At 44.5% G+C, this 25,144-nt stretch overlaps 1 protein-coding gene across 6 annotated transcripts in view; it reads right to left on the bottom strand.

Annotated features, from left to right (window-relative positions):
* kif1ab (kinesin family member 1Ab) overlaps positions 1-15,542 on the bottom strand; it is a 56,061-nt gene extending 40,519 nt beyond the window's left edge. For all 6 annotated transcript variants that reach the window (XM_036554543.1, XM_036554544.1, XM_036554547.1 and 3 more), the window contains exons 1-2: positions 15,216-15,542; positions 10,062-10,223 (exon numbers count right to left, since the gene is read on the bottom strand). In XM_036554543.1, the coding sequence (XP_036410436.1) occupies positions 10,062-10,167 (106 nt within the window). In that variant the 5' untranslated portion in view covers positions 10,168-10,223; positions 15,216-15,542. The remainder of the gene's footprint in view (positions 1-10,061; positions 10,224-15,215) is intronic.
* Positions 15,543-25,144: the final 9,602 nt, after the last annotated feature.

The raw sequence follows: 25,144 nt of genomic DNA, 5'->3' as shown, positions 1-25,144 counted from the left end.
GAGGAGTGAAAAACTCCAACAGCTATTTCTAATATTTTCCCACAATGCACCACAGCAGGGCAAGCGTTGACTGGAGGATGGCCACACCCTCACTGACATCACTGGCAGACTTGGCTGACTGAAACACTCAGGAGCCGTATATACATATTCTTCCATTTGTGAGAGCAGTATGTCTTTGGCAAACAATTTAACGTGATGGAAATCTGTAGTATTCATTTAAGCCTTGTTGATAGAAGGCTTTGGTCAGTTTTGACTAAATGTTCCATGGAGTTCTAAATTACTCAGTTCTGACAAGACATAACCTACAGAACTCTTCTGCCCCTAACTGTGAACTACCCCATCATGAAGGGCAGGAGACCCATAACTTGTTCACTATGTGTAACAGTGGTAGTGGGCGGTTACAGAACTCATTCCTGAAGGCACGGACACACTACACTGAACTGGATCCTGTTTCCTCTTTAGCATGTGGTCCGTTGAGCAAAGTGAGAGCACCACGGGGAAACGGTCCTATTTTTAGACGGGGAGCTGCAGCGATTATATTTTTTTTGCTTTTTCTGGTGAACACCACCAGGGTTTCTGAAAGCGAATATCGGACAAAGGGGTCACGGGTATAAGGTTTCAGTTCCACTACTGAGACTTCCAGGTGGGAGGAACCAACAGGTCCACTTCTGAGCCTTCGGGCAAGGTGAGTATCACAAGGGCACGTTGACTGGAGATAGCAAGCATGAAGGACCACTCTGTGATGCCACATTCTGTGTGCTTTGACCAAAGGCTGTAACAGTGATAAGTATGTTTGTTATCCAAGCAGGGACCCTACCAGTCTGACCGGCCTTGACCACCACAGGCTCCTCCTGATAGCACTGCAATACAGTGCATCACTCAGTGCAACTGAAGACACGACGGGGGCTTCTCCAGCACTCCCTCACAGTGCAGGGTCTGTGGGCTCATCTATACAAAACAAGGCCCAGGTTTTAAATTTCACTTTCATATGTCTTTTGCTTTATAGATTGTGTAGGTGTGGTCAGATCAAGAAAAGAAATGTGACACCAGTTCGCACGATTTGTGTCCAATAACCAAAAGATCAAGGCTCAGAACATGGAGGACTGACCGTCTGAGAAACTTAAGCGGTACTACCAAGCGCGTCAAACACTAATGTTATTGTTGTTGGGAGTTGCACATCATCATGATCATACAAACAAATTAGACCAGGGGTCACGCTCCAGCCTCTGCTCTCCAGCAGCCAGGTTTGAATCTCCTGATCCATTGTTCAGCAAGGCAGTGTCACAGTTTTCAGCCGCCATATTGTTTAGAAATGCTAAATAGCTTGCTGCCAATGTCTTTTCCAATCACTGACACAATGAATGTGCCAAGCTACTTTCTTAACTTCCATCGATTCCGTTGATCCACAAACTCTATTCCTGAACAGTGGCCCCTCCTGTAGTAGAACCAGGTAAGTTAAAATTTTCAGATGATCATCCATCTTTAAAAATCACAAATCTATATCAGGTTCAGTGATGACTATATTTCTGTTCAATAAGGAATGTTTTATAAGCTGTCCAATATATACACAGGGTAGTATGAGCAAGCTGTTTGACTGCAATAAATTGATGGAAATACTCTTACGTGAGGATCCACCCGTTGTTTAACTTTAATTGGTTATAAGATGGAGATTGTAAGGGGAGTGAAATAGTTAACCTTGGGACCAATTAAAGGGCTTTATCATTTAAAATCAAGAGAATCCCATTAAATTTCACTCAATTCAAATTCCATTTTCTTCCATTTGATTGACATCACATTCATTAATGTCCACCCAGGATATCGACCAAGCGAAGGCTTTTATTTAAAAAAAAATGGTGAATTGTAAAGTAGAAGAGTTTTCTGTTTGTATGTCAGAGTCATTCAAAGACACTTGTTGTTCAAATGAAGCACAACAACAACTTAACATAATGCCTAATGGTGTGTCAAGGATTTCCAAGAACCATGAAGATGCTGCTCACAGAAAAAGGAGTCCATTCATTTCAGCGACTGCAGCAGAGGCAGGAATCACACCACTGATGCTATCTAGAGAACAGACATTCAGTCCTTGGATCAATAAGCAAGCCTAGAATAAAGGCCTTGGGGTTACTGGGCGTGAAACTCGATTTTGGCATGGCCCTCCCAGATTTTCTGCACAGCTGTTTTCTGTTCCTCCTGTTGGAGGCAAGATAACCTCTCCATCTTCAGCCTCATCTTCATGTTTTTGTGAAAACTCCTCAGACTCAGTTCAGGCTGAGAAATTAGCAGATAGCTTTGCTGAAATGGAGTCGTAAAAGATGGAGACACTGGCTTCCATGTAGAAGAGGGAAACTGGATGTGGGGTCTTTCTCCAGGTGGTGGAAAGCATTTCCAGCACTGACACACCTGATTTGACACACCTGTCCGGTAAGAATTCTTTATCTGATAGCAGGAGTCAGCTTTAAGTTGCAGCTTAAGTAAAATTAGATAGCCCCTTTTTAAACCGTGACACACCCCACAATTTGTCACAGCATTCCCGAAAGACATCTCAGCGCCTTACGGTCTCGTGCTGAGTGACGCCGGCCATTCGCTGATTGCGATCATCATACTGCCTTCTGTCTTGTTCCTTCTTATTGCAAATTGAAGAATGAATCATCACAGCCCCCATAAAAACAGATTACAGCCAAGGCAATTACATCAACAGCTGGGACAGGCACGGTACATTGAGAGCAGCCAGACCTTTTTTTCCAATCCCCAGTAATAAGTACTGGTGCGTCACTGCTCTGCATCTCTCAGTTACCCAGCATGCTGTTGGGCCTCTGTCTAGCGGGCAGCCTGACCGGCAAGCCTTTAATCTCCAAAAGGTAACTGAACAAAAGGTCAATATGCTTTTACACGGCTTTCTGTTCATGACGGAAAACCTTATTGTTGCAAGGTTCAGAGTCTACGTGTATCGCCAATAAAAGATCCCTGATCTAAAATCACCGTGTCTGATTAAATAGGTGACTAATAAATGCTATCTGTGTGTAGCCAACGCAGCTTTGCTTTGCTCCTGACGTCACGATATGGTCCATCCCAGCCCACTGGGAAACTCGTTTCATTCGCCCCAAACTCTCACTGCCTCGCCGCCTTCCCAATCAGGGCGTGTTGTGTTTGCGGCCCTCTTCTCCCCTCCGAGGGTCTGGCCGTGACCTCCCGGGGGGCCGGGCATGTGTGACGTGGGTCACATGCTCACAGATGACTTGGCCCAGTCAATAACGCAGAGGCCCCGGAATTCTGGGAGCGTCAGCAGGTTTGACTGCAGTGATGAAACTGCGGGGTAAGAGAGGCCCACTCAGTGACAGGGACTGTTGTTTAAAGGGAGGCCCAGTCATTATTACCTTTAGAGTCACGCAGATTCAGCTTGTTCTCTCAGTGGTGGGTGGAGGGGGTAGAAGGATAATAATGTTGTAAGAACGGGCAGCAGTGTGGTATGGTGCCAAAGAGCAGAACAGAAAGCAGCAAATCAGAAAAGCTGCTAGCTTGATTCTCCACTGGGGCACTGCTGTTGTACACTTGGGCAAGATACTTATACCACAATTGACTCAGTAAAAATCCAGCAATAGAAACAGACATAATTGTAACCTATGTAAGTCAGATATGACAAGAACGCTGGCTAAATGTCAATAACATAAGGTAAGAGTGCCAAGTTCAGCTGTTTGCTGTCCAAATCAATTCAAATTATAGCATATGTTATGTATAGTATTGTTATTCAGCAGATGCTCTTTTCCAAAGCAACTTACAGTTTTATCCATTTATACATAAGGCAATTGTGGGTTAAGTACCTTGCCCAAGGGTACAACTGCAGACATTTTGGTTACGAGCCCTGCTCCTTTACCACTACACCATACTGCTGCCCACACTGGAAAAGCCAGGTAGACAATTTCATGCCACTCACATGCCTTCATTAGCCAGCACCACTCTCAGTTACATCTATGAGGTACATATCTATGAGGTACATATCTGTGAGGTACATATCTGTGAGGTACATATCTGCGAGGCGAGGGACTGGTGGTTGGAACGGCCTAGCAGAGGAAGAAGTAGCAGCGGATGAGAAAGAGTTGCATTGAGAGGAACTGTGGAGGTTTATTCCTTCAGACTTTAAGCGGCTCTCTGCCATCTACATCATCCTGAGGAACAGTATCCAGCACAGCTCTTTATTAAGACTTCCCCTCACAGGACGCGTCTCTCCAGCCTCCCTTAGATCACCGCTCAGACCTGGCTGCATCCCCAGGCCCGGGGGCCGGCCACATCCGCGCCATTCTTCACTCTGTGGGAGCGCCGCTGTTAACCCTTTCCATGCCGCCGTCGGGCACAAAGCAGCCTGCAAGGTACACAAAGCCTCGGCTCAGGCGGCCCTGACAATGGGCCCTTTACGGTCTCTGGCCCGGCTCCAGGGATGGGCACCAGAAACAGCATTACATCATTCATTCCTAAAAGGTCTGCCTCCATCCAGACCCATCGGTCCTTTATGCCCGGGAACAAAGAACAGAGCCCCAGAGCGCAGCAGGCCACGGCTGCCGTCAGACTCGAGAGCTTCTGATCCTTAAAGAGCGCAGGCAGAGGAGTCACCAAACAGCATGGGATCTCTCAGTATCCCTCCTACCAGCACACCTTGACTAGTGCCTTCTGTTATTATCTCTCAGTATCACTCCTACCAGCACACCTTCACTAGTGCCTTCTGTTATTATCTCTCAGTATCACTCCTACCAGCACACCTTCACAAGTGCCTTCTGTTATTATCTCTCAGTATCACTCCTACCATATAAATATAAGTATAATATTTGTTTGAATTTGGCTGTATCTTACATGCTTCAAAAAACCAACAGGAACTGCTAAGAACAGAGAAAGAATAAATAAAGTGACTGAAGGCATTGTGAATTCAGCTTGGACTTCCAATGACCTTCCGTGTCAAATCAATCAAGAACTTTTTACAATGATACACAGCTAGAGGAAGGATGGAGTGGAATGGAACATCCTCTCGTAAATGCGAAGGATTACTTGAGTGGGATTTGGTTAAACATGGCCTTTTCTCTTCAACATAATGTGTCCATTAAATTCTGCTGTACATTTAGCAGATACTCTTATCCAGAGCAACTTACATAGGTTGCCATTTTTGCACATTATCCAGCTGGATATTTACTGAGGTAATTTGGGGTTAAGTACCTTACCCAAGGACACAAAAGCAGTGCACCAGCAGGGAACTGAACCAGCAACCTCTGGGTTATGAGCCTTGTTCTTTTCCACTACACCACACTGCTGCCTATCTTAGTTGTTTATGGAGAAACCCATGAGTCAAGTCACTATGCAGATGAAAAACCAAACTATTGATAATTCCGAGCAAATATAAGGAGCTGAATTCGATAAGCAAAGAGGAATTATCACTCAAGGATGACTCAAGGTTGCACCATCATAACCTCGGCTGGGAACACGACGGTCCTGAAAGCTTATACGGAGATGTGTTTGATTACACAGGCCTCCTTCTGCACAACTACAGAGCTAGACTTCCTCTGTGGTGATGGGTTGCTGAATTTAGCTGATGCCATATGTGAGAGACCTCTGTGTGATGTGAGTGAAGCTGGCAGGAGAGATATGAGGCAGAAACCAGGCTCGGAAGGAGGGAGGGAGAGCTCATGCCCAGCTGCCGAGAGTGAAATCTGAAGGTCACGTTCATTCCTTTATCTTAAGTCTGCAAATTGCCTGTTTTACTTCAATGCCAAATCAGCTGAAAGCACACCAGTGTTTCCTATTTTACCCTGTCAGCTTGATTCTGGAGGATACACCTGCTCAGTATGCTGACAGGAAACATCCCTGAAACGTTCCTGTAATGCTGTTGCTACAATATCACAGAAACATTCAGAGATTGCTGAGCCTTAGCTGGCTGCCAAGGCAAAATCAGGTGTCGCGAGGTAGGTGGAGATGGTTCACGGCATCTTACAGTAAAACTCTAGGTTCAGGTGACACTCGCAGTCTCCTGTTTATTTTCTGTAACACCTCTTTCTGTAAAATCCCTTCTAAGATGACAGTGCATAATTAACGGCCTCACTCATGCCACACTAATGCACTTTACCTTGATTATTTGACGCTAAAGGACACACAAGTGTCATTTAGAAGAGGAAGAAGAAGTGAACAGTGAAAATACAGGAAGACAGACTCTGCAGAGACCATAATGTCCTCTGTGGGGCAGAGTTTGGAGGTCCCTATTATCCCACACAGCACCTCCAAAACACTGACTGCTGAAGAGGAACTCCACTGTCTCCGGAATACTCAGACAGGAGGGGAAGAGGCTGCTAATTTAGGCCAAAGTGTAAATATTTCAGCAGCTTCATCCATTATTGACAAAATGGCTTCTGCCTTGTGTAGTAGACTGGAAATCAAATCTCTCCCGAGACCCCCTCCCAGCCGGGGCCACTCAAACTATCCCCCCCCCCCCCCCCCCCCCGCTTTCCCTCACCCCCTGCCACACGACAGGAATGGGGCAAGATGGCCAACCAGCATTCCTGTACACGATGGCACACCAACAAAAGGGATAAAAAAGGATGCGGGGGACCTGCTCATTCTCAGAAGCATTGCTCTGATTCCAAGAACTGGACGTGAGGCTCACCTTTACTTCAGTCGAGTGCAAAAACATTAGGGCCAAGTTTGCCTCTCTTGGAAAATCACTTCAGGATTTCCAAGAATTACACTGGCTGTTCAGCTGCAAGCCTCACAGAGAGCATGAGCTGGAAAACCAATATTCTAATTATCAGAATAAGATCACTTGTAACAATTAGCCACTAGCCACAGCTTTTACTCTTTTTATTCAATTTCCTGTGAGTTCCTAGCTCACACACAGGGACATGTGCTGGTAAAAAGCACGCAGCTGTCAGACTCAAAAGTGTCATAGTTGTACGGTGTGCATCTTAGCAGGTATGTCTGAATTAGGTTTGGTACTTTAATGCTGCAGGTTCTGTGTGGGTTCATTGTAACTATTTAATGAGCTGAAGGTGTTGGAAAGGTAAGACTATCCGCTCAGGACAACAAGCATGCTATCTTTAAATAAACTGGTATCTGGCCGGGGGGTGAGTAGAACCATGCCTAACTGTCATGAATTTTCTGGGCACGCTGATTGGCTATTTCTCTTGAATTTTTATTGAATGCTTTTTGGACATTTCTTTCAGATTTTATTTATAATATTGACACCTGCTCCTGTCCTTTTATGTTTTAATCCTTTTTATTTTTAAGTCCCGATAATGAGGGATGCAGTGTGTTGTGGAGGTAACAAGTGTTCTCCTATCTGAGGTTGACGCACAACAAAATTTCATCCACAGGACCTCCAGCGATCCCCCTTTCTCTCCTCTTCAGAGGAGCTTACAGACAGTGCCAACACCTGTTCATCTGGGATGGCGATCAGTTCCTGTTCTCTAGCCTGTTGGTCGCCCCAAAGGCAGAGGTGCCCAGATTGTAGGTGTCACGTGCAGTCCCAGGATAATTGGTGAATATGTGTTACACAACGTGTAGCATCACAAACCATCTGGACACCGATGGTATGGAATCCCTTACAGTTCAGTGGCGCTTGAGTGCAGTGAACGGCACCTTGGACACTAGGGAGGTCACAGTTATCCAGAAAGCCACTCTCAGGTTCAACTTGCAAGGCAGGTGCTGAGGGAAATACAATCTGTGCAGGAGCTTTCAAGAATAACCCTGACGTGACATGGTGACAGGACAGACAGCAACTGTCACCCTCACAGAAACAGGCAAGGAACAGATTCATGTGGATGGGGTCTGAGATTTGCTGGAAGCATGCGACAGATCTCTAAAGCCAATGGCTGAGGGAGGTTCACCTGGTTTCTGCATTCACTCTCTGTCAGGTTCTGATCTGTCAGATCTTTACTAGTAGATCCCCGCATCTTTGGTTCATTACAGGCAGTGCATACTCCACAGTATATAATATAGATAACATGTAGTACTGCCAATTAGTGTAAGATGGGATCATTATCTCCAGGTGGATATGGATCATGGCACTCTCTGTAGTGCTGTGACACTGGATTGGTCCACCTTGTTCAAGAATTATGATTACAGGGTTTAAATTGATGTGATTGATTGATTGACCTCAGAGGGATGGGAAATTGATTAATCAATGACACAGCAGTCATTTGATTAATGATCATATGTTTAGAGGAATACATTTAATCAATAGATGTAAATACAGCAAGCAAAAAGCAAAACAGCTGTAGAATTAATAATTCTAGTAAAGTATTTACTTTACTGTAATAGACTTATGTGGTGACATAACCATAATGTATGTAGTTATGGTTGGGGAAAGAGGGAAAGATTCATTAGGGAAACATTATCAAATAAACCCAAGCATAGCTGGAATAAGGTACAATTGTTACAATGTATAAAACCACACAAAGTGGTATCTGTGTATGGAAATTAGTACCAATCATCACCTCCCAAAAAAACAGTCTAGTCCCTGTCACACCAACTCGCTAGCACTGAGAAAGACAGCAGTATCAGCCAAACTATCATTTTTCACAATCTGTGCTGTTATTTGGAGACCAAAATACCAATATCACAATTACCACCTGCATTTGATCACTGTGGATGCATATGATTTTACTGCCTCATAATAAGACCCATAATGCTATATGCTGCAGTGATATTCTAGCCATCTGATTTGGGCATCTATTGTTGGGTGGCCAATCAAATTATCACCCTCAACAAAAACATTCATCCAAAAACACCTCATCAGCTTCAGCTATCCGGTTTTTGTCCCTGATAAGCATTTCAACAGAAAGCCTGACAGCCAATCAGTAAACTGTTTCATTTCCATGGAAATAAGACAAGCAGAGACATCTGTGCCCAAGTTCAATCCAGGGGAATGAGAAAAAAGCAAGAGACTGGAAATAATTAAAACTTTTATGATCATTGATTTTTCAAGGAACAATATTTGCTGGAGGTCAGGACATGTAATCTAGACAGTAAAATATCCTGTCGGTTATTTTCCTTGAGGAAAGTCTACAGTATCACAGCATGGAAGTGGTCCATTCAGTTATTTTTTTAATGTGACATCCCATTTATTGGTCAGTGCATTCAGTAACTTCATTTTGGAAATAGGGTCAGTAAATATACCAGAGAGGAAAACAAAGTTAAAGGCCAAAACAACACCGGCATGAGTTTATAGCGAATAAAAACTAAAGCCTTCAGCAATCTCATGTTTTACAGTGTAGTGACACGGGCAAAGATGCACCGCCTCAAAAACCATAATGAAGGAAATATTACAATCAAACCCTTAACCTTAAGAACAAACACATAAATATCCAAATAATGAAATTCACGTAAGAATTAAAGACTTGAACAATAATAATGAAATTTAACTGCAAAGATTAAAGTACAGAAAGTAAAAATGGCAGCATTACAGTGCTTCAATAAACTGGGTAACAGATCTGGACTAATAAAAGATATCAAGGGATATGCAGTGCAGACAACAGTCCTCTTATGACTCAAAACCAGCCTCACAGCAGCAGAAATACTATCTCGCCATCTATCCATCCATCTATCTGTCTATCTATCTATCTGTCTGTCTATCTAACTATCCATATACATACAAACACATCAGACACAACAGAATAAATGGCATAACCAAGTGTAGCAAAACTGTGACACAGCAACTCCTGTAGACCAAATCTGAAAACTGTTTACAGCTCTTAATTCAGAACATGCAGGAATCATGGTTCGGAAAACCATTTCCATGGAAGTTTCCATGGAAACACTGCCCCTGTCTGCGTGGGCCGCCTGGTGCCCCTGGCTCACAAAGAGAATACCCCAATTTACAGAGAGCCCCCTGATTTAGAGAAAGTTCCCCGATTGACAGAGAGTCCCCCAATTTACAGAGAACCCCTTGATTTACAGAGAACCCCTTGATTTACAGATAACCCCTTGATTTACAGATAACCCCCTGATTTACAGAGAGTCCCCCAGATTTACAGAGACCCCCCCAGATTTACAGACTCCCCCCGATTCTCAGAGGTTTGGCAGATACTCACTGGTAGTGTTGCCGCTCATCTGGATGATGCACTTGCTCTCCTTGCTGATCTCGCGGGAGTTGAAGGGGCGGACTCGCACCGCCACCTTCACCGACGCGCCCGCCATGATGGTGCCGCCCGCTCAGAGCTCCGACGCGGCAGGAAGGGGCAGGGGGTCAGGCCCTGGGGGGGGAGAGACGCGGGGGCAGATTAGCAGAGGGCTTGTTGTACTGCTTCTGAAGTACTGCATGGAGAATGGTTTTCATCCACATTACATTGCTACATTTTTACATTATTACATTACTGTCATTTAGCAGATGCTTTTATCCAGAACAACTTACAGAGGCTACAGTTTTTACATGTTATACATTTAAGCAGCTGGATATTTACTGAGGCAGTTGTGGGTTAAGTACCTTGCCCAAGGGTACAGCGGCAGTGCCCCAGAGAGGAACAGGCCCAGCAACCTTTCGGTTACGACCCCTGCTCCTTATCACTATGCTACAATGGCACCCTACATTACTGACATTAAATCAAAATACATCATCAGCACAAACAGTCAAGTGACACCCATCTATAGTTCTGAAAACCCATAATGGTGTCGTAGCTCACAGTCAGTTGTCTTATCTCAAAATGAATTTCTTCAGGAGAACAACAGACTAAAACAGGCTAAAACTTTTGTCTGTTGATTCTCATCTATTCTTATCGTCGTCTATGAAAAGTATGCGAAAGAACAACGATTTTTCTGTTCAGTCTAATTTGAAGGAGGGAACTAAATGACAGAGCTATTTTCAAGGTGACTGATAACAGGGAGATACAGTGAGCTTTCCTTTACCCACCATACTGAAGAATAGTGGTGATTATTTAGTGCTCATTATATCAGTAGAGCCAACAATACCAAATGTCACTTTGTTGCTTTAAAAGCATTTGGCCCAATCTCTACAATTCAAAACATCTTCTGGATTTAAATACTCTTTACAATTAAGACCTTTCTGTCCTCTTGATGAGTTATTGAAGATATCTCTCTATAGCCTCTCTTTAGTAAGCATTCCTGGTTATTTCATTGTAGCCATCTGAATATGATTTGAAAACAGAGATCCAGAGGAGCAGTGTGACACCCAGCTACCACATAACATTCTTACAACATTCCTGTAACATTGTGTCCGCTTCCCCACATTCTGACAATGCCATAGCCCTGTCGTGAGAGCGCTGCTGGTCAGCTGAGGTAAGACAGAGCCGTGCGGCGGCGTTATGAAAGGGCCGTGCACGGTCAGCTGCAGCCAGCCGACAGAGACAGCCCTTACCCGCTCAGAAGAACACAACAAAGGAATTGCAGCCACGGCGAAATCGGCACGCCACTCCCCGGGATTACGTTAGCCCGGTAACACAGAAGCAACAATGCAAAAAGCTCCGCCCCCCCTCCCACCAGTGTGACCTGATGCCCACCATCCACGTTAACTCATGTGAAATTACTCTGCCCCCATCGGTTACTGCAGCAATCTAGAAAATGGAAGAACCGGCGTCCCTGCGTCATGGAATATTCTAAACTGCAGCAGATATTGCACTGATGAGGAATGTGCTTATGAAAGAAAGATAGCAGAGGCCAGCTGGAATAAAGTCAATTTCTTAATTACAAACTTTTTTACAAACCAAATTAAAACTTTGCTTTTTTATCAAACTAAGCATGAAGGTTAATTTATTAGCCAACAGCATCTGCAACATAAATAGTACAGCACACCCCTGTCTGAACTGCCAACAAGAGGTTAGAGGAAAGTGAGGAGACTCAGTGTGTGTGTGTGTGTGTGTGTGTGTGTGTGTGTGTGTGTGAGACAGGAACTCTGCAGGAGGGGAGGCTCAAAGACAGTGTTTAATTGAGACAAATGGCTGACCGATGTTATTAACTACAGTTCAGGAAATAATGGTTTGCAAAATTACAGGAAGCCATATTTTTCAATTTACAAATTTGCATGAAGTATGCACAAATGATGTTTTACTGTGTTTTGAGAGGAAAATGTGCTATAAAAAGAGTCAGTCTTCTGTCATTTTCAGGAAAACAGACCCAGAGTAAAAACCATGAAAAAGGTTGAATTGATGAGCTACAGCAGCTAATCAAAAGTCATGAAATGAAATATTAATACCAAATTAAAGCACAGGCAGAAAAGTATTCCTCTTAAAATAAGAATTGCAATGGCTAATTACTAAGATTAAACTAAAATGACCTGATTGATATGTATTCTATAACTGAATGTAGCTACTTTGCAAAAAGCTAGGGACCAAAATCTATGCATGTTCCCATGTCAACTGATAAGACGGCTACCTTTTGAAATCTTGGGTTTGCTAACTGGAAAAGCAATGATAAATAAGGTTGATAAATAAATTCTAAATCAGGTTGCCTGCACAGAGTGAAAAAGTAAATGGTGACTGTGTGGTACCATCTCAGCGGATCAGGTCTGAGTCCATCATTGTTGCCAATATCCATCATTATCACCAATATTATCGCCCTTCCTTACAAAGGCTGTTATGGCTACATTGCAATTTCTCAGAATTAACATTAGTAAATGTATGTAGTCAATAGGAGGTAGGATATCACAATGTCTCCTGATTATAGAGGACAGCCTCCAGTAATAATCGTAAATCCATTTAAATATTGAGGTGGGTGTTGCACATTAGTGGTGGTTGAGGCCAGTCCTCCCTTTGACTCTTTGAGATGCTTTGAGAACCCTGACAGCCTGAAAGGCAATTTATTATTATTATTATTATTATTATTATTATTATTATTATCGACACTGATGCATCTGCGTGTGAATAATTTGCAGTCATGAATTTATGCTTTGTTTATTGAACAAAATTAGTGAGATAGGTCTTCTTCCTCTTTCTCCTCTTCCTCCATGTACCAACCTCCACTGTGCCATTCATATCTTATCTCAGATTTGAAACCCCTGGGTTCAGGTGATCAGCACTGACCACTACACACTCACGCCAACTCCTCCACTGTATTTTGCAAAAATAAAACATCACTAAACACCGGGGTAAACCAGCCTGCCCCCCTGGTGTCCGCTGATGCCTGTCGGTACCCTGGCACTCCCTGGATGCAGACTCATCTGCAGTGCCAGCCTGGCAGTCCTGACACCCTACGCAGCGTGAATCATCCGCCTCTCTGCCACCTGACTGCCATTTGGAACATGACACTGGTCACTTAAGCTGCCTTTTCATCTGCATTTTGCTGGACCTTTGAAAATACCCTGCGAATATTTACTCCTAATTTTCCCTGGCAACCGTCGTGGCAAAATTCAAGGACCTCAGATGTTCCTTGAGTGTATGACGTATGATGTGCGTTCATGTGTGACGAAAAACTAAACTGTAATTGTCTCGTCATCACTTGACAATTAATCACGTACATTTTTGTTTGACGATATTTAATGTAGAAAGGTTGTTAAGTTTTCTTCAGCGCAGACATTGGCAAATCTGTTTTCCATCTGACACGATTATGTCTTTCCACTATTTAATGTATCTGTGTCAACTGCGAATTAATATACTGTAGTAGGAAACACTGATATGAAATTTATTTTGCAAGCCTAATGTTTCGTGCTCAGGGGTTTACACCTTCGATGAGCTGCACCTTTTCTCCCACACGCTTCATCATGCGTAGGGGAACTGTATTGTTATCTCCAAGAAGATGCACACAAATGTAGGTCAGCATGCACTGATTTGTTCATTTTTAATATATCCGTATTCAACCAACGCAATATTTTAGGTACTATCATTATTCTGGTACACGCTTTTTATTGATGGATCCCCCTGTGAAAATTGCTTCCCTTATTGGCTGTCGGCGATTGTCGCCCCTCAAGTCTCTGACCGTTCTGTATGTCTGGTGAAATGGGTGCGTCTTCCCACAGAGCCAAGCGCTTTTAATTTCCAGATGCACCACTATGTAAACAACCAAAAATTATAGATACAGACAATGGGTTAGCACATATAAATTCAAAAACCACACATATTACACTAAACATATGTATGTCCTGCCTGCTTCTTCTGTGTATGCCTGTATCAAAGCGATGAAAGTCGATGTAGACGTTCTGGCATACGCCTTAAATAACAGCGAAGCTGTTCGCAGTTCTGCGCAGCGGCCGACTGAGAACAAAATGTTTCGCATCTCAGTTCACCGACGGATGTGCATATTTCAATAAATAATGCATCGCTTATCACGCGCCGAAATGACACAGGGCTTTGCATTAAGATCAAATCTCATGACGTGACGTCGTTGGAAAAAAAAACAGAGGTGACAACTCAGCATATGAACCCGTCTAATTCCCGTCGGGGAGTTTCGATTGATTATGCCTGTGCTAAAATAAATATCAAGGTAAATGTTTAAATCGCGTAAAGGAGGAATCACATCTGAGCCGAACGCAGATCTTATTTTTCTTCAGAATTCTTTTTTTATTTTTTGTTATTTTTTTAGTTCGATGATGGACAGCCATCTGGGCGTCCCAGTTGTTTACCTGAGGGTACCCGGGCGCCCTGGCTCCGCCAGCGCACCATCCTCACCACCATTTTGAAGCGCGGATTAATCGCAATATGCGCACGCTTCCGCATGCAGGATGCAGCAGCAAAATATGTCTCACTCACGGAAAGGTTAAATATGCCTATTCACTGAGTTAATATCACGCCAACTAGCGTTCCTGTATTTAAAACGTGGCTAATCTTCCAAGACACAGTATTTACCTTGACTGGGCAAATGATGCTATGAACCTATTCTAGAATCACTCTAAAACACAGCATCCAAATGGAAGGTAGCCCTTTATCAACACATTGCACAATGCAGGTGGGTTTTTACTGCAAGCCATATTTGTCAGTCAGCATGTCTGTCTGTGGGAGGTGTTTGGGCTCCCTTATGCTCTTTCCCCTGAATGACAGTGCATTTCTCCCCCTGAAAACCCTGCTCTTTAGAGATTAAGATCAAAAAACACAATAAAAAAGGTTTACGGGGCAAACATCTGCCACCTCACCCTCTGTAACCCATGATTATCAGCTCTCAGACGGGATCACAGACATTAACAGCCCCTCGATGGTCCTGCAACACACTGCCACAACCTGACAGAACGCCCTTCAGGAAGATGGACACAGGCAAGAACAGGCGAAGGATCGTCTCCCAGACACAAAGGTGAGGGACGCTCTTACCTCTGGGGTGTCACGTTTCTCGCTGCGGCGGGCTGTTCTGCCAGCCGGATGGGGCTGGCTCCTCTTGGCTATCTGCCTCCCTCTCTCCCTACCGGCCGGGCGGGACGAACCCCAGGCGGAACAGAACCCGGGTCGGGCGTTGGCCAGATGCGCTGCGGGGCCTGGCGCAGGGTGTCTCGTCTCGGGGGGGGGGGACCTGGGGAAGGGGGGGATCCAGGAGCTGTGCGGTCCACAATCCACAAGGCGAAACTGCTCTGCCGAGGGGCTAGGGCTGGGATGCTGCACGGTACTGAGCCGATGACATCATCACCCGCGGAGGCAGCAGCATCTATGCAGCAGAGAGAGAGAGAGAGGGAGGGAGGGAGGCAAGGAGGGGAGGGGTGAGAACGAGGCTGGGAGAGAGAGAGAGAGAGGGAGGGAGGGAGAGAGAGAGAGAGAGAGAGAGGGGGAGGGAGGGGTGGAGGGGGCTAGCACCCCAGGGAGATTTTCTCACACTCGCACAAAAAACACAGCTACTCCATGGTGGTGTTCAGTACAGAGAAACTCTGTGCCTCTGGCTATGCTAACCAGAGGAAATGCATTTCTATGCAAAGTTCGCCAACAAAACTCATTCTGCATATAAAAAGACACAGTTCGCCGTTCTGCTGAATTGGGCCTTTGTGTCTCTGAGATCTCCATCCGTCAAGAAAAAAAGGAAAAGATTGCAAATTGTTCCATGCAAATAAAATATGGTCAGTTTGCAGCAATTTTTTTTAAGTCTGTTGTGAGTGATGCAAGATGATAATGGTTACATTAGAAGATAACATATGTGTAATCAGGGGGAAGTTTTAATTATTTATTGCTCCTAAATCATTGTGCACTATAAGCCAACATGTATGTGTTTCTGCGTGTTTAATCGGACGGTCGTAAATGGTCTCCTGCATTTCCTGTAGTCTTGCAGTCTGGCTCACAAGGAGTCAGCGTGATTATCTAAGATGGTCAGGAGTTCAGAGTCTTCTATCATGTAATAGTAACCACTATACCTTGCTTACCTAATGAATCTTTATCTTGCTTAAGCATCTCACCTTTATATAGTCACTTTCCACCAGAGGAAGTGGGAGGTCACTATAATTGCACTGTAAGGTCCAGACTCTGAAAGGTTCAGCCACTATGTGACACCATCCCAAGCAGTACGACTGTGAACTACACTGCCATCACACATCAGTGAAAGATCTGTGGGAAAGAAGATAGTGGATTGTATTGTAAAGGAGTAACAGCTATGATTTCAATGACCGCATCAGTAGTTCTGACTCCATCCCTGACCCTGTCCCAAATCCTGGTCAGATTTCAGACCCCGGTGGTGTGTGTGTGTGTGTGTGTGTGCGTGTGTGTGTATGTGCATTTGTGTGTATGTGTGCATGTGTGTGTATGTGCATTTGTGTGTATGTGTGCATGTGTGTGTATGTGTGTGTGTACACTTACTGTATGTGTGTGTGTGTGTGTGTGTGTGTGTGTGTGTCAGGGTAGGGTGTCTGCAGTGTAAGAAATCGTGATGAGAGTACAGACAGTCCCTCCAGACTAAGTTACTCTTTGACAGTTAACTCACTGCCAGCGGCAGCGCTTCCTCAAATCCCACAGCAAATGATTACCTCTGCCTGTTCACACTGCCTGTGATTTCAGTCAGATGGATATTTGCAGAGTCGGCCGTAGCTGAGCTTTAAAATGTTGACCTAAGATGTGGAACTGACTGTGTGAGCGGGGACCATGTGCAGAGAGCAGAAACATGACAATAGAAACAGTCTGTTTCAGTTTTGATGCTTTGCTGGAATCTATTGTCTATCAATCGTAAATGTCTTAAAGTACATTGCATAACTTGTCTCTAACTCTATCTGCCCAGTGCCGGCCAGAAGCAGATGGGCCCCCCCCTCTGAGCCCGGTTCTGCTCAAGGTTTCTTCCTGATAGGGAGTTTTTCCTTGCCACTGTTGCCTTAGGCTTGCTCTCAGGGGGTCTCAGGCCTGGGAACAATGTGAAGCTGCTTTGTGACAACCCGTGTTGTAAAAAGCGCTGTACAAATAAAAATGAATTGAACTGAATCGAATCTTGTGTTTTCTTGGCAGGGTAATACTGCCCTTATTCTTCACAATGCATAGCCATAGCCCTCCAACTATGGCAGCGAGAAAATCTAATACAAAAATGCATGTGCACATTCCTGACAAAGTTGGATAGATCTGTCATTTCGACAAAGGAAGTCACAAACTTTACCAAAATTTCAGCACACGTACCTTTCTCAGGATAAATGTTCACACAGGCACGAACAGCAGTGCAGAGAACTGCAAACAAATTGAACTACACAGAGCGCAACTGTGTCTTTTCAGAGGTATAGCTTGTTAGTGCGCGTGTAACAGAGTCTGCATCATCTATCAATCATTTGATCAGGCGTACGATTACCCCACTTTACCAACGAGAATGATACACAAATCCATACCGCTGCCAGAAATCTGTTCATCCGAGACGAGGCGGTGTGTGAGTCGTATTGAGTGGCTGACTGATGGCGTGCCGTTTGTGCTGAAAAAGTGCGGCTGGGTTCAGTCCATTGTTAACATGGTTGAGTCACGATGGAGGGCAGCGGGTGTGTGTTTGTCTCTGGAAGGTACCAGAGCGGCTGCAGGGAAGGCTCAGCTTTCAGCCCCATGAAACACAATGCCACATGCGATCTGAGGTCTGTCTCTGACCTCTCTCCACACGGAACCCCCCCCCCCACACACACACACACACACACACACACACACACACACACACACGTGATAATAGAGTGACATTCTTCCATCTCGCATGCTCTGGGATGGGTGTGTGGGGACTTGAGCCATCTAATAGCCTTTTTGTTTCCAAGCGCACAGAGCTGAACCATTCATATGTGTGTGTGTGTGTGTGTGTGTGTGTGTGGTGTGTTTGTGTGTGCGTGTATGTGTGTGTGTGTGTGTGTGTGTGTGTGCGTGTGTGTGTGTGTGTGTGTGTGTGTAGTATGTGCGTGTGTGTGTGTGTGTGTGTGTGTGTGTGTGTGTGTGTGTGTGTGCGTGTGTCTGTGTGTGTGTGGTGTGTGTTTGTGTGCTTTTTACAGATGAATAGTAGACTGTTGTGGTAGCCCTCTGGCCACTCCTGTGAGGATTATGGGATGTATGTGGTAGAGAGGGAACAGCAACAGAGCTCTGGACTACATTGGTCAGAATTCCAGGTGGTTCTGATGGACCAATGAGCAAAGTATTTTACCTCATTTCTAACAGTGAATACCCAGCTCTAATATGGGTAACAGAATATGCTACAGAATTCTATGCATGAGGCATCAAAATGAACACATTGTAAATCATCCAGCAAAAGTGGATCTGACCTGTAACAACAATAATTCTAACAAACGCTTATGCCATGTCTTTTTTATGTGGATCTCAGTTCTTACGCAGGTTCACTGTCCTCAGTGCATCTGAGCCTGGTGGATTTACCCTTCCCCATAGTGTTTCCCCAGTGATCACCCACAGGTGTAAGACTGGAGAGAGTGCACAGTCTGTGTGTTCAGTGAGCCGTATGGCAGAGGGAGTGGACCTGCACGTGGTGGAGAAGTGGCATTGTCTCCGCCGGTCTCCTGACCAGCTCTTTTCAGCTAAGAGGAGCTGAATGCTGAATAATTTAACAGCAGAGGGAGCTCTCGCTCTGAGATCTGTGTCTAATGTGTTTTCTTAAAGGGATGTGTGACGTGGTTTTATGGCAGACAAACACAGAAGGCTTAAATGCATGTCTAATGTTGACAAATATGGAGATTAAGTCGCTTGCTTACAGGACAGGGGTATTCCCTACCCCCCAGGATTTGAACCCACAACCTACTGGTTAGAGCTGTCTTCCCTAACTGCTCAGGGAAATAGTTATGGTCACTGAAAAGCAACTATAATTCACAAAACATATTTACGTAATCTTAAAATCATGAAAGATGTCTATTTATTTTTGGATGAATTAATAATGGTGTAGTTTTCTTTATTAAACTATATATTCTTGTTCTTAATTTTGTATGTGATTTTAGTGTAATGTGTCAGAGATTCCATATGAGATTGATTCTGGGAGAACCTCCTATAACGTTGTCATGTTGTTTCCAGCTACAATAAGCCTGTTGAAACCCGCATCAAACAGCAGCAGCAGCAGCATCCCACCTGGGGTTTGTACCAATAACCACCTGGTTAAGAGACCAGCCGCCAAACCATTACACCTCAAATCCTCCCTGTGAATGCTGTTACTGTGCGTGAATCTTAAGCCCGGCCGTGTGTGCTTCAGAGAGAGGGAGGCAGGTAGAGGCCAGCAATCGCTTATCGCTCTGACCGCACAATTACATAAGGCACTCGGAGAGCGGGTCTCTCCCAGGGCACTCAGATACATTAGTCCAGAGCTGGAAACGGCGAAGCCAGAGCCATCATGCAATAAAGCAGGAAAAATAAAACCACACCGAGGAGCCTGAGCCAGCAGCAACGCGGTCAGAAGACGGCAGACGACATTAATTCTGCCCCTAATCGAATGAGTGAGGGGGAAATTACACCTCAGGAAGGAAAAGCATTTTCCTCACGGTAAAACATGCTGAGTGCGCCCCCTGCTGGATGAGAAACACTTCACACTCCCATACATTGAGCTTCTCTCTCTGCATAGTTTTATCTACATTTTCAAAAGGAAGATGAGACTTAGAGCTGAGATACTGGAAATACCTAAAATTGTCTGTAAGTTTACACTGGCTTTTTAGTTTTTAAAGCTATGTTCATGGAACTACAATATAAGTTGTAGAGTGGACCTCATGCGACCGAGATAAAAACTTCCACGGTGAGTTTTTCCATGTAAAAAGTCGATGGAAAATAAACAAGGAGAATGGCAGTTGATATTTTCAGGGAAGACAGCCCACAGCAGCTTTCCTGAAGACGGGATCATCGCCCTGCAGGTGCAGAATGTGGAAAACAAGCCGCTGAGGCCAGGCGTCATGGCCCACAGGCTTCATATGAGCGACCTGCCTGCTGCCGCTTGCAGGCCGACGGAGAGCCGCACCCGTCTGAGAGCTCATCGGCATGCACATGCTGCTGCCACAACACAGCCCTCCTCTCCTCTCCTCTTCCCTGGATAATACTGATAGTCTAAGGTCAGAAATAAGGGTTAGAGACACCCCCCCCCCCCAATGGCACCCTATGGCCGAAATTGTCAACATGGGCTGTTGATATTATTAATAAAGGTAAAAAGAGGGTAATAACTTTGGCTCCACTGGGAGAATTATCATGACTCATGTAATAGCTTTCCATAAGCTGTGTTGTTAGGTTTGTTGTCATATCAATAGCATCCTTCCCATGACTACCCACAGCAAACAGGTAAATAGCTAAAAAGGGGAAGACGTCCGCAGGTTGAACCATGTGACCCGCATGGATCCACCCACTCAGTTAATCAGCCAGTTGCGCACATCGGTCCGTGTCAGCACTAACAAACATCTGACTCAGAGGCATTTTTCCTAATTGGTCTGATCAAGGGACCAAAGATGTCAGACTAACAAATATATCAACAGAAGCACTGCGTCAGTGTATCACCCTTCTGTGAACGCCCCCCTTACGCAATGCAGTCGACATTTATAATTCTGAAATATTCCAGGCTGTGATTGCAAATAGTGACAATGAAACTTACTGGTGGAAGTTTACAATATAAAATAGAAATCCATTGTCTGCCCATCCAAACATCCAGTAGTGTTATAAAAAGGCTAAAGGGAGCTAATGAGGTTTGAAAATGAGAGGATTGTGCTAATATAGGATGGTTCTGAGGCTGTAATGGTGGGGTGTCTGTCTTGCCTGATGTCTGAGGTACTATGTGATGAACCGTAGATGTGTGACGTAGATGAGTTGTCTCTTGGATGCACCTGGAATGGACAATCATAAACTGTACAGGAACATACACCACATCCAAATCTCCTGGACACCCACCAACTTTATCTATTGGCAGAATTGAGGTTCCTAGAGTTATTGATAGGCAGGCTGTTCATATGATCAGACTCCTAAACCTAGATAACGCTAAAGAGGGATTAACAGATGGAATATGCCGCAGTAGGAGAAAGGTTCTCCCGTCCGGACATGATGGGGCATGTCCCAGAGTGGCCTCCAGCAGGCCATAGTTTGGAGTTCATAACCGGGTTCATGTCTCATGGTGCTGCGTGGTGCATTCTGACAGTGCATTCTGGGAGTATGTAGCTCTGTGTCCTGCAATATTCAGTGTTTCTTGAGGAGGCTATGGAGAGGAGGCCATGTAAGAGCTAACAGTGCAGACTAAGAGTGTGTTAACTCCATCCAGCAGCTAACACAGTGCTGTACCATGAAGAGGTTTGCGGGTAAGGAGGAGAAGCCTGACATCAACCCAGTAATACAAGCCATTTTCTCTGTTCTCCATTATTTTGCGTCATATATTGAAACTGTCATGATCTAAGAAACCTTGGGGAGGGCGGCGGACTAGACAGTGATTTTGGGGGACCGTGAGAGAGCAGATCTCTGATGTACCCCTGCCCGCTGTTGCTGCTATCTAAAGCACATATCCCCTGTCCATCCTTGACCCCTGACAACAGAAACCTCCCCTCTCCAACCAGCTGACCAGCTGCCTCTGCTGAGCAAACCTCTGTGCTGGTGCAACCCGGCACAATCCGCCTGCTGGCAGACGGGCCGTGGTCAGTACCAGCAGCAAAGAGGTGGAGAGAACGGCAAGTTGTGCACATCATGAGGTCATTTCCTTCACCTGTACCGTTAGCAGAGCAATGGCTTGGTTAGCTCATGAATCATGCTACACTGAAGCCTGGGGACATGCAATTCTACTCATATATGATATTCATTCAGAGGTGTGGCTCGTTACCACAAGACAATATCCATAAATCACACTTGGGTATAATGATGTAGGTGTGTTTTGCCATAGAGAAGAGGAAAAGAGACTCTTTCTCATTACCGGTCCCCACTCACTCAGTTACAGTGAATACACTGAGGAAGGCAAATGGTCTGAAAATACAGGATTATAGTAGCAGGCTGTGCTTAAAAAAACCTCCCCTCTCCACGGTAAATGTTACACCGGGACAGGATTATCTAACTCCCCCCCTGCAATGCCAAATTTGGGATTTCCCTTGCTCTTTCTCCTCTCTGTGGTAGGTGTGGAGCTCCACCACAGTACAAAGGCTGCACATAGGTGAATAACATGAGCGCACTTATTTACAGGGCGGTCTACTTATTGACCGTGGAGCACCAGGGGCCGAGGTCAAAGTCCCCACACTGACATGTCTGCTAGACTGGACAGAGCAGCTTCTCACTAAACTGAGATCAGTGCCAGATAACGTCGTACATGTTTTCACCAGTCTGGAAGTCATTAGTCTTCCTCAGAGCACCTCTGCAATGTTTTTTTTTTTTTTAAACTGTCTGCCACGTTTTCCTTTTTTATGCTAGAAATGGGGTCAAATGCAGATGTGTTTGTGGTCAACTGCAGTGAACCACAAGCACTTTATACATGTTCAGTCTTAATTAAATGCATTTGCAATGCATTTTTTTTTACAATGTATTTATTTCTTTATTATTTTAATTTAATTTGTTATTTGCTCATTGCCTTTCAATATTTTGAAATATTTCTGTATACATTTGAACACACTGAATGGTACATATTTGCATTTACTTAGTGATGGAATTGTGTTGCTTTCAAATGAGTGGTTGAGGACAATTACTTTCATTTAATCTTATTTTAGGGGCCACACAGTGTGAATGGTGGAATAAAGAGTGACGACAGCCATATTAATGACAGATTTTACCATAAAGGGTAGATGCTAAGGGATAGTTTGTGAAGGTGCACTGGCTGTTCAGCTTTACACATATTAATGCTTTCAATGATAGTCACCTCATTCAGATAAGAGGAATATTTGCACTGGGTTTTATTCACACTTTTGTTAGACGTGACTTAAGTGTTTGCGCTTGTTCTTAAATACATTTCACCCCAGATCTGACTCTCGCAGTCACTGCTGTTGAGATTCACACAGCACCGCAGACAGTAATGCCATCATGAGAGAGCCCATGTTTTAACACACTGAAAGGAGGAGTTTGTCGCAGGCCTCTCTGTTCCGGGTCACAGCCAGTAAGAGGGCTTTTCCCTGCCTCACATGGATGCCAATCCCGCGCAAAGAACCCAGAGGAACTCTGTCTCCTTGGCAACAAGAAGGCCCTCCTCTTTTGAAGCATCACAGCTAACCTATCCACATAAGGCCCAAAGAAACTGTTTGCTTGATAGCATTTTTTCCATTACTGTCTGTGACCAGCAAAATAGGTAATGCTTGCCTGAATTCGATATTCAGGGCTTGAAAGTAGCATTCCCATTGCATAGCAGTTCAAGCCATGCCATGTCTTGCCATGAGCCATTCTTGTAGTGAGCTGAAGCCCCCAGCAGGCCGCTTCTGCTCAGTCCATGAACCTGATGTGAGTAAAAGCAGGAATAACTCATATTACTGTGCATTGGGACTGCTGACTCTATTCCTGTACTGAGAGTAATAATGGCAAAATACATTGCGGTCAGACTGAATGTGGGCCTTGGTCGTCTTTCCAATAGAATCAGACTGGGTGCTTATTTCATAATGAACACTTTTTGGTTTGGTTTTCTACTCTTCAACACCACAAGAATGATGAAGTTCTTATTCCGTCAGTCAGAAACACAGTTCACTACTGATCAATCCTTTCAATCTATTCTTGATATACATCAGCAGTCAGAAAGAATTACTCACTACACTTAGAGAAAAGCAATATTTTATAATTGTGGAGTCACAGGATAATGCAACGACACCACCTAGCCCGCAGTATGAAAGAGTGGTTTAAGGAGGAAGGGAAATGGAGTTATGGGTAGGCCATCACAGTCACCTGACCTAAGCCCCAGTGAGGGTCTTTGAGATCAAACTGCGACAGAGTATGAGCAGATTGCTGAGAATGTGCTGGAAGCTTTGCACTGCTGTGAACACAGTGCATGTGGTTTCACCTCCTCAGGAAGGCCTGCGCACCTTGCCGAGCAGGATGGAATGCCAAGGAAATGTAAAGGCAGCGTTTCTCAAACCTCTCCTGGAGTACCCCCTGCCCTGCATGTTTTAGATCTCTCCCTGCTCCAACACAGCTGATTCAAATGATCCACTCGTTATGAACTCCTGAAGCTGCTTAATAACAAACTGATCATTTGAATCAGCTGTGTTGGAGCAGGGAGAGATCTAAAACCTGCAGGGCAGGGGGTACTCCAGGAGAGGTTTGAGAAACGCTGTGTAAAGGTATTACTTAACTATAGGAGGATCAACAAGATGTTAAACTACTGTTTTGGTTAACAGTCTTATAATAATAAATAATAGCAATAAATCATTTCTCAATAATAATAAATGTTTCATGGTCAGAGAATAAATCTTTCATTTCTTTTCATTCTTTTTGCATACTCTTACATTCATAGTCCTGACATCCACGGTTGAACTGTGACGCTTTTCTCCTCATGTCGTAAAAGAAGTCCTCAGCGAATGGTTGCACTTGCCCTTGGTGCGTCAGGTTCCCTACTTCCATAACCACTGACCCCATGTGAACACAGAACTATGATGCGTGTTCATAATGAGAAAACATTCTTATCGCCATCTCCCCAGGACAAGACTGTCCGTTCTTGGACACCGCTGGCTGTGTGCAAACAGCTGGTTACAGATTACCCCACTGATCTGAGCTCATAGCCACAACCCCTGCACACCTCCACTCTCTGGACTGCATTAAATTAAATTATCCAGCCACAATTTACTATCTGAAGTTTGCAGTGAAATGTGGTTTATAGGTTTATGTGTTTTCAGAGGCTGTGAAAGACAGAATTTACTTAATCTGATGTTATGGAACACATTTGTTTATTGAGGTTCGGATGGTACAAGTGCCAT

This window comes from Megalops cyprinoides, chromosome 20 (assembly GCF_013368585.1).
Source record: "Megalops cyprinoides isolate fMegCyp1 chromosome 20, fMegCyp1.pri, whole genome shotgun sequence".
Classification (NCBI taxonomy): domain Eukaryota; kingdom Metazoa; phylum Chordata; class Actinopteri; order Elopiformes; family Megalopidae; genus Megalops; species Megalops cyprinoides.
This window is presented reverse-complemented; position numbering and strand designations above follow the sequence as displayed.